Source organism: Melitaea cinxia, chromosome 6, assembly GCF_905220565.1.
Source record: "Melitaea cinxia chromosome 6, ilMelCinx1.1, whole genome shotgun sequence".
Lineage (NCBI taxonomy): Eukaryota > Metazoa > Arthropoda > Insecta > Lepidoptera > Nymphalidae > Melitaea > Melitaea cinxia.
Window position 1 is genome coordinate 2319921 of NC_059399.1, and position 16148 is coordinate 2336068.

The 16148-nt window shown below is 35.4% G+C and overlaps 1 protein-coding gene across 1 annotated transcript; it reads left to right on the forward strand.

The window, feature by feature from the left end:
• LOC123654169 (interferon-related developmental regulator 1) lies at positions 1-12219 on the forward strand. Its single transcript, XM_045590090.1, has 9 exons — positions 1-357; positions 1025-1144; positions 2086-2333; positions 3884-3982; positions 4978-5085; positions 6559-6741; positions 7096-7293; positions 8026-8244; positions 10426-12219. The coding sequence occupies exons 1-9, from the start codon at positions 327-329 to the stop codon at positions 10510-10512; spliced, it is 1293 nt and encodes a 430-aa protein (XP_045446046.1). The 5' UTR covers positions 1-326; the 3' UTR covers positions 10513-12219.
• The last annotated feature ends 3929 nt before the right edge of the window (positions 12220-16148 follow it).

Genomic DNA, 16148 nt, shown 5'->3' on the forward strand with positions numbered 1-16148 from the left:
CATCTAAATGACAACACTATTCAATATGGTGGAAAAGATGGTGGAAAAACCCTCGCAAATCGTGTCGCAAATTCGTTCCCTTTAAATGACAAGCTGTCAGACGCCATTGCTTAAATAAGCGGAGTCGTGTGTGCATGATACACGGTTAAACATGTTAAAAAGTTTTTCTGAAATTTTAGTTTTATGTTATATTTGGTGCCCAAATTGTTCTATAAGAACTGATATATTATACTTTTCTCCGTCTTGATCTAGTGTGAAAAGTAGTTAATTAACTAGTGAATATATTTAATTTTATCGTTAGCAGTTTATCTGAAATCACAATCACCATGCCTAAAGGAAAGAAAAAAGGAAAATACGGTAAGTTTTCATCTATTTTTATGGCTTTTTTTTATTCGTATTTCTGTGTATCATTGCTTTGCTTGGAATTTGCCAAGAATGATATCACGCGGCGACCTTGTGTTCGTCGTTTCTGCTCGCATTGACGACAAGTCCACGTACCATTGTACGATCTGATTAGCGATAAAATCGCTTTTCTACCATATGCTCACTTTTTTGACAGTGAAACCATTACAACTTCCTTAGCTAACTAGAGAATGTAACTTTCGCGATTTCATAACAACATGCGCGTAACCTTTCCAACACGACGCTGTATTCTTTTTATTAAATACGAAAATTGTTTGACCTTGAAGAAACTAAGTGACTTAATTATATAATTAATATATTGTTTACATGCGATTGTGTTAGGTAATCCGTAAACTAGGATAATTTTCTCAAAAATTGTTTTTTTTCCTTTCTAAACATACATGATAGTTATTATTTGCAAACACAACTTCTTTAAACAGAAAAAAATTACACAACATTAATAAATATAAAACATTTTGCAACACTTATAAATTGCATATATGAAAACAATACTTAGTATAGTTAAATTAAGCAAAACCTATAAGAAAATAAATGTATAAAAACCAATAATAGTTAAGTCCTTTATTTCAACACGTCTTGATAAGTATTATTACAATTCTAGAACATCGGAGAACAGAAGTTCCTTACTCATCAGACGAAGATGCAGGCATTGATATGACAAATGACAACTACTCGGAAACTTCCGGAGCATCTGATCTCAGAAGTAATCACGATGACACAGGTATGTGAAACAATAACCAAAAGTATACAAAAAAATATTCCACTAAATTTAAGACAAAGTTGATTAATCTGATACAAAGTAAATAGACTTTGTACTATCTTTATTATATTTTTAGATTTGTTATAAGAAATACATGAATTTTAACAGTCTGTTTTTTATATTAAAAATACTTTCTTAACTAAGGCTTGTGAATGTACTAAAAATTTATTAAAGTTGTCATAACACAATATTATCAACAAATCAAAAATTCTATATTTTATACAGTTTATGTAATCATAAGGTAGTTATATTAAAAGACAAATTTTACAATTAATTGTCATTCATATATCAGTGAAAACATAACAAAGAGACACGAAGTAACATTACAAATAATTACAATAAATGAACTTGTAGCAACCGGTTTTTATCTTGTGCTTGTAATTATACACAACTGGTACATATGTTGCTTGCTTAAGAATATTCATGAAGTTTATTGAGTACAAAACCGTACGAGGAAGTACTTTTAAATTGTATTCTTTTTGGGTTATATTTCTTCAATCTTCAGAGTGAAACGAAATAATTTCCAAAGAAAATATATTTTGAATAGTATTGAATACTTCGTGCATAACATATTGTAAGTCTATAAACTTGTAGTGAGGTACATTCAACTTCAGTCTTAAAAGTCTTAAAAGTACTTTATAGGTCCTCGACCAGATGCAGGCATTTCATAATGCAATGTGTCATATAATACTAATAAATATCTAATAATGCTGTTAGAATCAAAAAATACCAAATTTCAAGTAGCAACCTTATTAAAATGCATATCCAAACATTACGACCTTTATAAAGATAACGTATTTGATATATAATAGTGGGTAGAAGGATAATCTTAATATGTCACTTTTCTTCTGAGGATTAGCTATGTCAATTTATCTTATGTAAAATTGTAATTTTTCATCCAGAAAACGACAATCAAGAGAAATTGGAAGAAAAGGTTCTAGAAATTATCGACGCGTTAAGCGCCCGAGCGAACGCAGCGCGCGCTGCAGCGTTTGTAGCGCTGCGTAATGCGCTCCAGCGGCGGTACCTCGCCCACCTTCTAAGTGGACAGCGCGTTACTCTTGCAGACCACGTTACTAAAGCGCTGAGGCGCGGTAGGGATGGAGAGAAAAAGGCCGCAGCGGCTGTTGTACCACTACTGGCTCTACAGGTTTGTAAACCATTTACCACAGTCCACATAACCATTACTAAAGTACATCACTTCAGGAAATATCCTGCTCAAAATCTGGCGCTGTCTGACTACAGATTACAGCTAAATAATACTGCTTTCAAGCAGTGTTATTTTTTTGTGGTAAGTAAGGTGACCAGAGCTCCTACGAGGATTTGGAGTAGGGTCGACTATGTGCTTACGATACTTCTGGTGTTTCTTTTTTTTTTAATTAACATCCACATGCTCAAAATACCCATGCCTTTTGTTAAACATGCATTTATTATATAGGCATACCACTGGCGATTTTTCAGTTAAACTACAAATCGACAGTCCTGTGACTGCCTAGTAAAACTTTGTTTTTCCTTACAAGTACTTTTTGATCACTCATCATTCATTCATTCATAATTTCTGAACATTTTATTATTTTTCTTACACTTTTTGCTACTTATCATATATCTACACTTATTTCCTAGTTACCATATATGTACACTTAAGTTCTACTTACAATGCTTCTGGTGTTGCAGGTGTCTATATGCTACGGTAATCGCTTACCATCAGGTGAATGAGCGGAACCATTGTTTGCCACCCTAGTTGTAAAAAAAAATGTTTTTAATATGTTCATAAGATCATTGTCACTAAAACTTTATAGTTAATTTTTGTCTGCAATTAATGATTATTATATTATATTCGTCTTTCAAAAACTCCCGTAAATGTGAAGTTGGGGTTGCCACTTTAAATAATAGTATTATGGTTTCAAACTACTCTTATCTAAATAAGATTGGTGCAATAAAATAGTGACGACATTTAATTTATGAAATTTTATCTTTATTTCGTGAATTTGTAATTATTTTGCAATTTTATTATGCAATTTTCTATAAATATCCTATCCATAATCTCCATTTAAAATTTAGTATCATAACATATAATTCAAACAAAATAAGTGTTACATTATTATTCGAAAATCAATTAAAATAATAGATTGTTTTCATATAGCCATTAATTTGAAACTATGGATATGTAAATCAGTCAATTCAGCCTATCGCAGTCCACTGCTGGACATAGGCCTCTCAAAAGTCGCACATCCCGGTTTTCCGCTATCTTCATCCAGCCACCACCGGCAATCTTACGTAGATCGTTGGTTCAACGGGCCGGAGGACGTCCCACACTGCGTTTGCCAAACGCGGTCTCCACTCCAGGACGTCTACTCCAACGGCCATCGGTCCTGCGACACAGATGACCAGCCCACTGCCACTTGAACTTGCTAATTCTGTGGGCTGTGTCGGTTACTTTCGTTCTCTCGCGGATAGTCTTCATTTCTCATCCTATCTTTGAGAGAAACCCCAAGCATAGCCTGTTCCATTGCACGTTGAGCGACTTTAAATTTGTGGACAGGCCCTTCGTCAGTGTCCACGGCTCGTCTCCATATGTTAACACAGGCAGGATGCATTGCACGAAGACTTTTGTCTTCAAGTATTGCGGAATCTTCGAAGTGGAAGTAGAATAGAAGTAGAATATGTATATTATATAAAATAAAATTTTTTTCTTCTCAGATCGGCGAAGAGGGCACAGAAGAGTTCTTAGCGGAAGTGCGTCCCGCGCTCGCGGCTGCGGCCGTCGACAAGACCGCTTCACTCGAGACGCGTACTGAGGTTGGGATTTATCAAGTTATTTTTATTTTAATTACTTAGTTTATCAACTAGGACTAATCTTGTCCAAAAACGTGAGAATTTGTCTAAACTAGACAGCTATATCATAATTATAAATTGTGTAATGACATTATATGTTGATCGTAAAAGTTTTAAAGGAAACGTTTATTTTATTCTTTTTGTGCATTTAAAATAACTAACTTGTTTTTGAACTAAAAATTCAAATCACTGGACAGGTATCTCAGTCTGATGCTATAATCAGCAAATACTTGCATTTAATACCCATAATGTAGGAAAACAAACTTTGTCTGCCATGGATTTAAAGTAACGTAAAAAAAAATTGCGAGTAACTATCAGCAAGCCCTTTCATTTGATATCCATACTGGAGTAAAACATAATAAAATTAGTTCACTATCTTTACGAGTCCGCCATATTGGAATTAGAGTCATCATAATCATCATCACTTCATGTTACGAGCTATTCTCCGCAAGCCCTTTCATTTGATACCCATATTGTAGAAGTGTATTAAAAATAATTACTCCGCCATCTTGGGTGTGGACGCCACTTTGGATATAGAATGACGTCACACAGCTAACAATGCATTTTCATCGAAACTAAACGTGTATACAGAATTTCAGCTCAATCAGTTAAAGGTATATGCTTACAAACATACAATTACTTACATACATTGTAAGTTAAATAAACACTTTTAAAAATATGTGTGTTATCAGTCATCTTAATTCTGTTTCTTTAAATTGTTTACGTGTGTTTTTTCTAAATGGCTAGACTGATTTCAATGGATTGATGGAAAGTTAGTGGTAGTGTGGTAGCGCTCCTATATATCACTAAATTTAATTTGCTGAAAAGACCATTACATAAAATTGAGCGGTACTTTTTATTGCCTAGCTGGAAAAAATAGAAATTTAATGTGAAGCTCCTATTCTGGGAAGGACTGCCAGATCCCCTAATATATATATGAATATCATGTTTCTTTACAGTGCTGTTCATCGCTAGCAGTGCTGTGCTACCTGTTGGAAGATGACCTCACTGAGGTGCTTGAAATAATGAGCATGTTTGAGACAATCTTCAGCGGCAGCTACCTCAGGGTACAATTGCTATTTTATTTTTTAACTAGCTAATATCCACTAAATATTAATTTTTTTGTAATGAAAACTAAAATAAGTACTTAGCTGTGATATTTAACATTACATTACTAAACATAACATTTTCTTTACTAGTTTTTAAGCTGTCAATATATTTAATTACAGAACGTATTTTTTAAACACAATAATTTTTTTCATATTTTTTTTAAATCCCACCTATGGTAACAATTCTAAGAAAATTCTTATTTAATTTACCCAGAATACTTTTGAAAATATCTACTTATTATATAGTTAATACATTATAATACATCATATACAAATTGTGTAATAGTTTAAAATCAACGACACCAATGTTACATTAGAACTCTTTATAACATCGTGACAAAAGCAAACAGCAAAAATTGTTTGACAAATTAGCACTATCATTGTTTGAAGTAATGCGGAACAAAATCACATAATGTACGCAGTAGAGTCAAGGTTGTCTCAGGCCAATAATACTGAAAGGCAATGACCCAATGCTAGCATAAATATTCAATGTCAATATCTTCGAACACTATCGTATCTATAATGTGATAAAAAAATATACATGATAATTTTTATATTAATACAGCAGACTACATATACAATATTGTTCTAGATTTCATAACTGATCTATTAAACAGCCTATATCCATATAAGATGACTAGCTGACCCCGCAAACGTTTCTTTGCCATATATGTTATTAACCCGCTTAATCCCCCCTCCCCCCCTTATGACTAAGGGGTATGAAAAATAGATGTTGGCTGATTTTCAGACCTACCTGATATGCCCACAAAATTTTATTAAAATCGGTCGAGCCGTTTCGGAGGAGTTCAATGTTTAACACTATGCACAAGAATTTTATATATTAGATACATATGAGATGTAAATATGTTTATAATAATGCATATTTGAAAATACTAAACATGCATTTATATTTTATATACAAACTTTCGTCCACTTTTTTCTCTCTTAAGGTAAAATTTAAAAAAAAAATCTAAAAGACATTCATATCTTGCGCAAAAATAACGTTAATGTTTCTACCTTTATAAAAAAACTACTATTTTTCTCACATTAAAGTTTCAACTTCACATTTCTTGGTGGAATTCCTAATTTCTAATGAAGTCAGGTCGAATCTCTGTAAAATATCAATTCAATTTCTCATAGAAAATCTTGAACACGGCTCAAATATGAGCTAGTCTTAAATGGATGTACTTAAGTCTAGTGTTGCCAGGCTTTCGGGTAAAGCCGCACATAGTTAGGCTTTTTGAATGCGTGCCAGGTTAAATTCAAAATTGTCCGGCCTTTTAACTGGATTTGAGGCCTAGCTGGTTAATGTCCTACTACGTTTGACGGCCTAGTAACCCTGCTTACGTCAGTGGGTTCAATGAATATTTCTGAGTCTACGATAGGCTGAAGAGAGGGAAACGCTGTAGTAAAGAGTGTCGTGTCCCCCAGGATGACGGCAGCGTGAAGGTGTCGGGCGCGGCGGTGGAGGAGGGCGTGTGGCACGCGGCGGCGCTGGACGGCTGGGCGCTGCTGCTGCTGCTGGCCGCGCCGCCGCACGCGCGCGCGCTGCTGGCCGAGCGCGCGCCCGGCTTCGCGCGCCTGGCCGGCCTGCTGGACGCCTGCAGCCTCGAGGTGGGCGCCGGGCCGTAGGGTACTGGTGTGCTTCTGTCTTCTAGCGTTGCAGGCACCCACGGGCACGTTGTTGGCTAACACCTGACGTTAATGGAGGATGTGCTGTGTGTAACTTTGAACTTTTTAACTGTGTAACTTTGAGGTTAGTCCATCAGTCATGGTATTCAGGTGTTCAGCATTCCTATAAGATGTCAACAATGAGTCCATATCAGCAACTCATTTCTTTGACTCTACATGACACGAATCAATCACTGTTTATGATTTATACAATTATTGTAAAACTCGAATTGGCTTCTATAAAAAAAAATTAATAATAGTTAGAATAATAATAAATTTGACGGTAATTCACTAAAGGTGCGGCTGGCGGCGGGCGGCGCGCTGGCCACGGCGCACGAGCGCGCGAGCGGCGACGACGACGAGTACGAGTGGTCGGGCGAGGAGGACGTGCTGCCCAAGCTGGAGCGGCTGGCGCGCGACTCGCACAAGTTCCGCGCCAAGCGGGACCGCAAGCTGCAGCGGGCCACCTTCAGGGACATCTTGAAGTACTTCGAGGTGCGGCCCTCCCGCTTCTTTGTCATCTGTGTTGCTATTGCGACTGTCCAGTGTCTGTAATGTTTAACGTTTTATAGTATTAGCGGTTTACGGTTAGTATGTAAGCTATGTGTGCTTACAGGTTTCTGAATTTAATAATATAAAAGTTAATGAGAACTTAAACGGTGCTATGAGCATCATAATACAAATTTCTTCTACTACTTTACACTGGAGCATTTTATTAGTGTGACATACGCCGAGTTGCACGAAAAGAAATTAAAATTTAAGTAGTGATTAAACTAATTTAATCGCAAAAATTGTATGAAATTCTTGTGATTAAATTAGTTTAATCTCTACTTAAATTTTCATTTTGTTTCGTGCAACTCGGCGATAGACTGATAATTTGTAAATAATTAAGTGATATATGCATGCAGATGTGTGTGGTACACGCGGGAGCATCTCACAAGCGTGGCGTAGACTAGTGCCCAGACAACGTTCCATATTAATGTTCGATTGGACCGATATCCAAATCAAATCAAAAATAGCTTTATTCAAATAGGCTCCAAGAGCACTTTCGAATCGTCATTTTACAAATTAAAACTTTAAATATAAATTATTATTTTTGTAAAAGTGAAGCTACCACCGATTCGGAATGTAGATGCTGCGGAGAAGAATCTGCAAGAAACTCCGCAGTTGCTCTTTTGAAAATAATCCGCATAGGCTTGTGTATAAGTACGAGTTCCCGGTGCGCAGGAGGGCGTGGTGGCGGGCGAGCGCGTGCGCGTGTGCGGCGCGGCGCTGGCGCTGCAGTCGTGGGGCGCGCGCGGCGCGTACGGCGCGCTGGCGGCCGCGCTGGGCGCCGGCCTGGCCGCGCTGGCGCCGCACGCGCCGCCGCTGCAGGCCGCGCTCGGCCTCGAGCTGCCGGCCGCGGGCGCCGCGCCGCCGCGCCATAGGCTCAACAAGCTGCAGCGGGTGAGCCGACCGCGACTCTCCTTTAGCACTTTATCCACGGAAATTAAACGAATTTCTAATCATCATCATCATCATCATCATTACAGCCTATACAGTCCACTGCTGGACATAGGCCTCCACAAGTTCACGCCAAAAATAACGTGAACTCATGTGTTTTGCATTAGTCATCACGCTGGGCAGGCGGGTCGGTGACCGCAGTACTGGCTTTGTCGCACCGAAGACGCTGCTGCCCGTCTTCAGCCTGTGTATTTCAAAGCCAACAGTTAGATGGTTATCCCGCCACCGGTCGGCTTTTTAAGTTCCAAAGTGGTAGCAGAACTGTGTTATCCCTTAGTCGCCTCTTACGACACCCACAGGAAGAGAGGGGGTGGCTATATTCTTTAGTACCGTAGCCCACACAGTACAATTCACTCATTCTAATTAAACAACTTTTTCGGATGATATTAGCAATCATGGTCAAAATCGGAAAGGTTGTTTCGTTATAACAAAGTTTTAGTTAAATATATATGACATACACACGTGGTCGTCTGTTCCTAAAGTAAACGACTTAAGAGTGTATGCTACCTCAAATTGCTTATTTTCCACTCAGCAGGATATCCATATCTTCCAAACTACTGAATATTTAAGTTTGAAATTTATGTATGGTAAAGTTCAGGACATAAACTATCTTTCATATGTTTCGAAAACACGATCTCATAAAATTTTCTCGATACAAAAAAATCGCAAAGTTACCTCTATTTTTGTATTAAAACCTTAATATCTCAGTAAATATAGAACTTATGGATTTGAGATTAAGCATGGTAATTGAAATAACTATGAAGAACATTTTATATGTACGTTTTTTTAAAAATAACTATTGATAATGTTTGTGGGGAGAAAATACATATAATTCGCGCGATGAACAACCAAGCGCTCTCAATTCTCATGTGTATGTACGGGTGAAATCTGAATTTGAGCTAAGGTAGTGAACCCCTTAATACTTATGTTATAGGCGAAGGCCGACTGATATAGCTACATATTTTTTTTCTCGATAAACATATATAATACATTTTATACCCAGACTCGAAATAGGAATCGAATCCACAACCCCCGGTACAGATAACAAGGTCAAAACAAATTGCATAAACATATCTAACTTTTTACTCGTGACAATTTAGATCAATCTTTTTTTTTCGAAATCTAGTACTTGTGATTTTATTTAAATTTGAGCAAGGTCTCATGAGTAATATTTAAATTACTCTTAATAATGCATATTTAATTATTTTTTCGCCTACCTACATTAATGATAGCCTAAGCGCGCACTGGCGGTCTGGCCGCAGCGGCCGGGCCGCGGCGGCCAGCGAAATGTATGTACATCGTATCATAGAGCGCGCACAACGAGATCATTGCGACGTACCTGCGGCCAGCCGGCCGCCGCGGCCATCGAGATTCGAAGAATTGTACGATCGTGCGCTAGTGTGCGCGCACTGATCGCCGCGGATAGATGTTTTACTGTTTACGGAGTGTTCAAATTATATCGTTATGGGCTATGGCTTGAGAGCGACGCTTGCGGCTGGTCGCGACACTCGCGGCCTGGTCGCAATACTGGCCGCTGTGGCCTGGCCGCCAGTGCGCGCTTAGCCATATTCTCTCTCTCTATTCTCATTTTATTTATTTATTAAAGTTTTTTGTCGAACCAGTTTCTTCAAAGAAATCACTATTACCTATAAGGAGGATCTTAATATTTTATCTTGTATTTATTTCAAGTCTACAATAAAGCATATTTCATTTATTCGAGTTAACAAAAACAATAGACACATAATCCTATATACAATTTATCTTTCAGTAAATGTTACACTTGATCAAGTCATTAACTGAGGTAGGGCACAGCAGGAATTGCCTGCTCAAAATATGGAGCAGCCCGACTGGGGTAGTACCTCGATCTTACAGAAGATCACAGCAAAATAATACTGTTTTCAAGCAGTATTGTGTTCCTGTTGGTGAGTAAGGTGACCAGAGCTCCTGGGGGGGATTGGGGATTGGGTCGGCAACGCGCTTGCGATGCTTCTGGTGTTGCAGGCGTCTATAAGCTACGGTAATCGCTTACCATCAGGTGAGCCGTACGCTTGTTTGCCGACCTAGTGACATAAAAAATAAAAATAAAAAAAAATATAAAATAATAATATTTTTCTCCTATTCCAGCACCTACAAAACAGCGCGAACAACAAAGCCCGCACGGTGGCGCGCAACAAGAGCCGCGACAAGCGCTCCGCTGCGCTGGCCCTCTGAACTCTACGCCGCTATGAATCTCTACACTGACGATGTAATCGGTTTCGGCGTTTTACATCACTACCTTGCTTAGGTAAAAGGCAATAACTGTTCAATTCAAATTCGCTGTTTTTGTAAAATGTTGACACAATTATATTTATTTTATACTTAGAGTCGTATGGGTATATTATTTATATTTGGTAATATTTTTATGTACTTATCAAAAAAAAGAGATACTCAGCTACTACCACCAAGCATTAGGCTAACGCAAGCATTAGGTTGCTTACCGTACGAACGACCGTGTCTGTATGTCACAGATATTACGAATTATTTCATCATTACAGCCTATACAGTCCACTGCTGCACATAGGCCTCCACAAGTTTACGCCAAGAATAACGTGAATTCATGTGTTTATTGAATGTGAATTATTTACTAGTTAAAAAAAACTGTCTTCTAAAAAATATTTATACTTTACCGCCTTTTACCTAACGGTAGTTTAGGTAGTTTAGACTCGAGCTTAGTTTAACGCTAGCATTAGACTGTTAGCTTAAAATAAGTACCAAATAAAATTTTCGTCGGAACCGTCTCGAAGCCATCTTCGTTTCATCATTGAATTGTTAAACATATCGCATTACTCTATTTCTTTACACGCGTCTTACTTTATAGTGAAGAAATAGAACGATCATTAGGTTTTAGAAGAATACTAAAAATGGCATATGAAATAGAACCAAATTTTATGTAGTTTCAATAATATCGATCTCGATGTTATGATTATATTTTATAAATTAATTAAAAATTTTATTTAACAAACGATAAATACCACTTTTATTACACTCGCAACGTGGCTATTCTGTATAAAACAAATTCTATTTGCAAAATCTGGAAGAAAATACGCCGTCATAATTGTATTTTGTCATTAGCATTAGTATTGATTTAATGACGATACGGTGTATTTGTTTTCTATAGAATATCATTCGTTGTTCAGAGAGAATAGTAAATTGTACATTAAACGACAAACGTTATATATTTTATTTGTGATTTTAGTTAAAACTAGTTTTTACGAACTTGATAATTTAATGTAATTTAAAGTTCCGCAGAACACATACTTTCTATTGGCCGAAAGTTGACTTTAACAGTGTATGAAAATGCGCCATTATGCCGAAAATTGGACCCAACACTTCCATGACCATTTTGTTAAACATTTATGAAATATAACCTTATTTTATTTGATGCAAATTATCACAATATAACCACTTGCATACTAATGTAATTGAGTAAATCATCGACTGATAGAAAGTCTTGTTCTGCAAATGTCAAACTTACTCCTAAACTTGAATCGGACGGCATTCCGAACTCCATTGAACTGCCATTAGATATTTCAATCGTGTAACAATGCTTTATTTTTAAATGTTGTATTTGTTGATTATACAGATTTGTTATAGATTAGTCCAATTGCTAGCTTTCGTGCTTATATTGATTTATTTTAATTATAATCAAGTTTGGAGTAAGGGATTGTTTTTAATTTGGTCGATAACTATTGCTATTTCTATTATTTGTACTGTATTTATAAGTTTACGAGTTGCAGTTGACAAGTACAGTTCATATATCATATATTTTTATTAAAACTTCTCTGTAAATATTATTTTAATTTGTGTCATCTGCGGCCGTACATGTACATTAACTAGGCTAAGACACGGTACGTTGAAATAATATTTATTATGAGAATATCTCATTGTTTTATTTATTTACAAAACCTAACATTTATTACACTTAATTTAATTTTACGTTTCTAAAAGCACTTGGAATGGGGATGTCTGGCTGCTGAAGAAACAGCCCACGTAATCCTGGAATACGAGGGAGTGGCCGCACACCGGGCTACCATCCTTAAGGAAATAAGGACGCTCCGAGAAGCCTGTGAACGCCCCAGGAGGCTTCTGAGTTTCTGGAAGGAGCTGGGCTGGCTAATTAGCCAGCCCTCTTCACGCATAACGGACCACCTTTGTGTCTAAATGCGGAAAACCGAACCCACAACAATACAATACTATGGTCATGTCTCTAACTGACACCAGAAAAAAGTTCTTTTCATAAAAAAGAGCTCCAGAGATATACGAAAAGCTCACTGGTGCACTCATGTGTATTAAATAAATCAAAATGATGTAAGATTGGTTCTGCTGTTAGTTGTTACTTTGCAAAATTGCTCTAAAGAGGATTAAAAATTCATAATCATATAGATTTTGTTTTATTGTGCTGCAGGTTTCCGATTCGCCCGAAAGCAGTAGCTTTGTCAACGACATTGAAAGTGCTTTCAAAGATAACTAGAGGTGTTAGAGGATAACAAATAATTTTAAACACTTGACTAGCTTTATTTCCAGACAATACATAATACCGTCCTTCGCTTACATCGGCGCATGAATGATTTACAACAATAAAATACAAGAAGATGCTTATAGACTAACAGTCGACACGCTCCGAACCACGCTCTTTGAATTTAAAAAATACACAAAACTTCAGACTACAAAAATAATACATAATAGTAGCTGAAATGAAATTTAAAAAAATGTAAAAGATAAATATAGAAATTTAGCTTTTAGCTAATTTAAACAATGTTGAGCAAAATGAGCGCGGTTCATCCAATTCATTGCACAAATTAAACATCCGAAATTGAAACAAATCGATAGACCCTTACCTAGCTTTGTAAAAAAGTTAAGCTCATTTCAAGATTACAAACTGTAGCTAATAAATTGTCATTTTATTCACAACCTGAAGTTAGAATACATCTAATGTTATTAATATATTAACTCGACTAAAAATCCAAATCTAAACGACAGAGGTTTACACGTCTTGAATCTGGTTTTTGCCCAGTCTGAAAATTATAGACTTCAAAAGTACTGGACTATTTCAAGTCCTAAATTAAAGTCACTAAGCCTGGAAAATTAAAATTAGTAAAAGTTACCATGTCACTATTATGACGAATTACAGAAAAAAAACATTCTTAACCCTTTGCAAACATTAAAATTGTCGAATGTATAATCAAAAATTATAAAAAGGTATACCAACAACATTATTTCTGATTTTAACATTCTTAAAAACAGGGCAGTAATGAAATATATCCTTAATAAGAAAAGATTATTAGCTACAGTTCATCTTCAAATATCAAGACACTCATTACATATAGTAATTAGACACATATATGGTTACATCTATACTATTACGTGATACAGTAACATTTAGAGCGCGAACTTCTCAGAATACCGTATATTATTTAGTGAAGTTCACACCAGTACAACATACACCTAAATCTAGTGCAAATACGGAATTAATAAAGTTATCCATGTTAAACGGTCAAATTTCAAATAAAGGCATTATTAGTCATAGACTTTTTTTCTTTTTTGTAGGCACGGATAATCTGATTTTGGAATTTTATTTAATTTCACTGAACCATCAAATATTGTCATCGTAATGAAGGCGTAGATGTAATAAGGCATTTTTTTTTTATATAGAATTCAATTTCCAAAAATTTATATAATTTCTACATGAACTAGATAATGCAACAGTAAAAATCTCAAGACAAAAATTAATTGATTAATTATATTGCGCCACTCCTAAACTTTGCCTTTGAACATAAATTAAGATCTCTCTATTTATATAACAAGTTTTCTAGAACAAAATAATCATACAAAGACATATTTTGTACTTAGGCATCAGTAAGCCAAAACAAAGGCATGTAACGTTTTTTCAAACTTGTTTACATAAAATGTTTTCTATAGACCTCGTTTGCAAGAACATTATAACTTTCTAAATTATGTCCAATCACACAGGATTTCTAATTTCAATTGATTTTTACTGTTACAGAATAGATTTTTTGTACAGATTCCGGTAACATATAATAGTCACAACGTCAGTAACAATATTATTTGCCCTGAAACACAACCGTAGGACCCGAGCGGTGGCGGGCGAAGATAAGGCAACAACAAAGGCAGTATATACAAAAATATACTCGGGTATATTGAGATACACGTAATATTAAAGGAATGTGCACGAGATTAAAGGAGGCTGTTTATACACAGATATTTTATTTATATAAATACGAAAACCACGAAGAAATTTTTCAAAAGTTTTTGTTCTTATTCTGAGGGTAGAAACTAATTTTTATTTATGGAAATTCATAAAAAATGTTTTTTAGTTTGTCCGTTTCTTTGAGTAGCCTGTTTCAAACGAGTTTATTTTTAAAATGTTTTGATAGATAAAAGTATAGAAAAGTAGGATTGACTGTATGTATTTAAAAATTATCTCCCGAATTAGACTTTCAAATATTCCATAATATACTGGCCAGTTATAAAGACGGAAAAACATTGACATTACAATCATCATTACAGTAGTTTGTTACATTTTAGAACACATCCAAGATTTCAAAAGGTGTGGAATTTTAACTACGTATTTCACAGTCATCTTATTACATTGATTATTATTTATTACCTCAAACACAGCAACTAGATGCACTTAATATATCATGTAAACATCGATATTTTCTTTCAAAATACATCAAGGCTTATCGACTATAACATGAAAAACTATTTATCTTTTATACTATAAAAAGATGGCGTCAATTTTTTAAAAGATGATCGACAGATATAAGAAAGAGGTTTTAACCTCAATAATATTGTTCAATACATTTATTTAACTACAGACAGCCTCCTTCCCAAGTATGTATACATACTGATTACGTATAACATTCATAATAAATATGGATTACAGTTAACATCAATATTTTTACAATATATCATACCGTTTTGGCTCTTGAATATAAATACAGACATATGAAATTTTATCTATTGTGATATGTTACAGGTCCATATCATTCCACGTATATATGACAAAATTATAGATACCATAGTGTAAATACAAGACACCGTATGATATACCATAGACAACTATATAGTGCTATATTTATGGCACTAAAACTTTCATAGCTGTTTACTATGTTCAATAAACATCAAAATTTAATGTATTATTTGAATATAGAAACAGGTCTTAGACTACGCGTATATTCGCGATATTAAATGATAATAACATTCTCTTAATACTACACAAACTTTTTACACATCAAAGAAACGTAGTGCTGATGGTAATGATTAATTTAAATGCAGAAAATTTCACGTCTTACACATACATGTTACTTCATCGAATTTTCAGAAAATATAGTCATATTATATACAAAGGCTTGTACCCTAGGAGCTACTTATTACGTATTTCCAATATATTATATCTTTATGTTATATTAGTGCGCAAATCAAATTATCAAAATAATATAAGCGTGATCTCAAACTACTAGTAATCTTAATTATAATATGATCACTTCCAAATTTTCGTCTTGACATACTATAAGAATAAAAAAAAAATATTCAAGAAAGTATTTTTTATTTATTATTTAAACACTTATTTTCTCTATACCTATATTCTCATTCATTTAAAATAATGGCTTCCAACATGGTGTCATAGGTCTGTTTCACCGGTTGCCGTTAACCACGGTCTTATATACAGGTCATGCAACTAAGCCCAATTTCAATGGTGAGAGATTAGTACAATAGTGTCATAGATTATTGTTCGCGTCAACGCCGCTATACGTCACTGCTATCGATGTGTGCGATCACGTGGT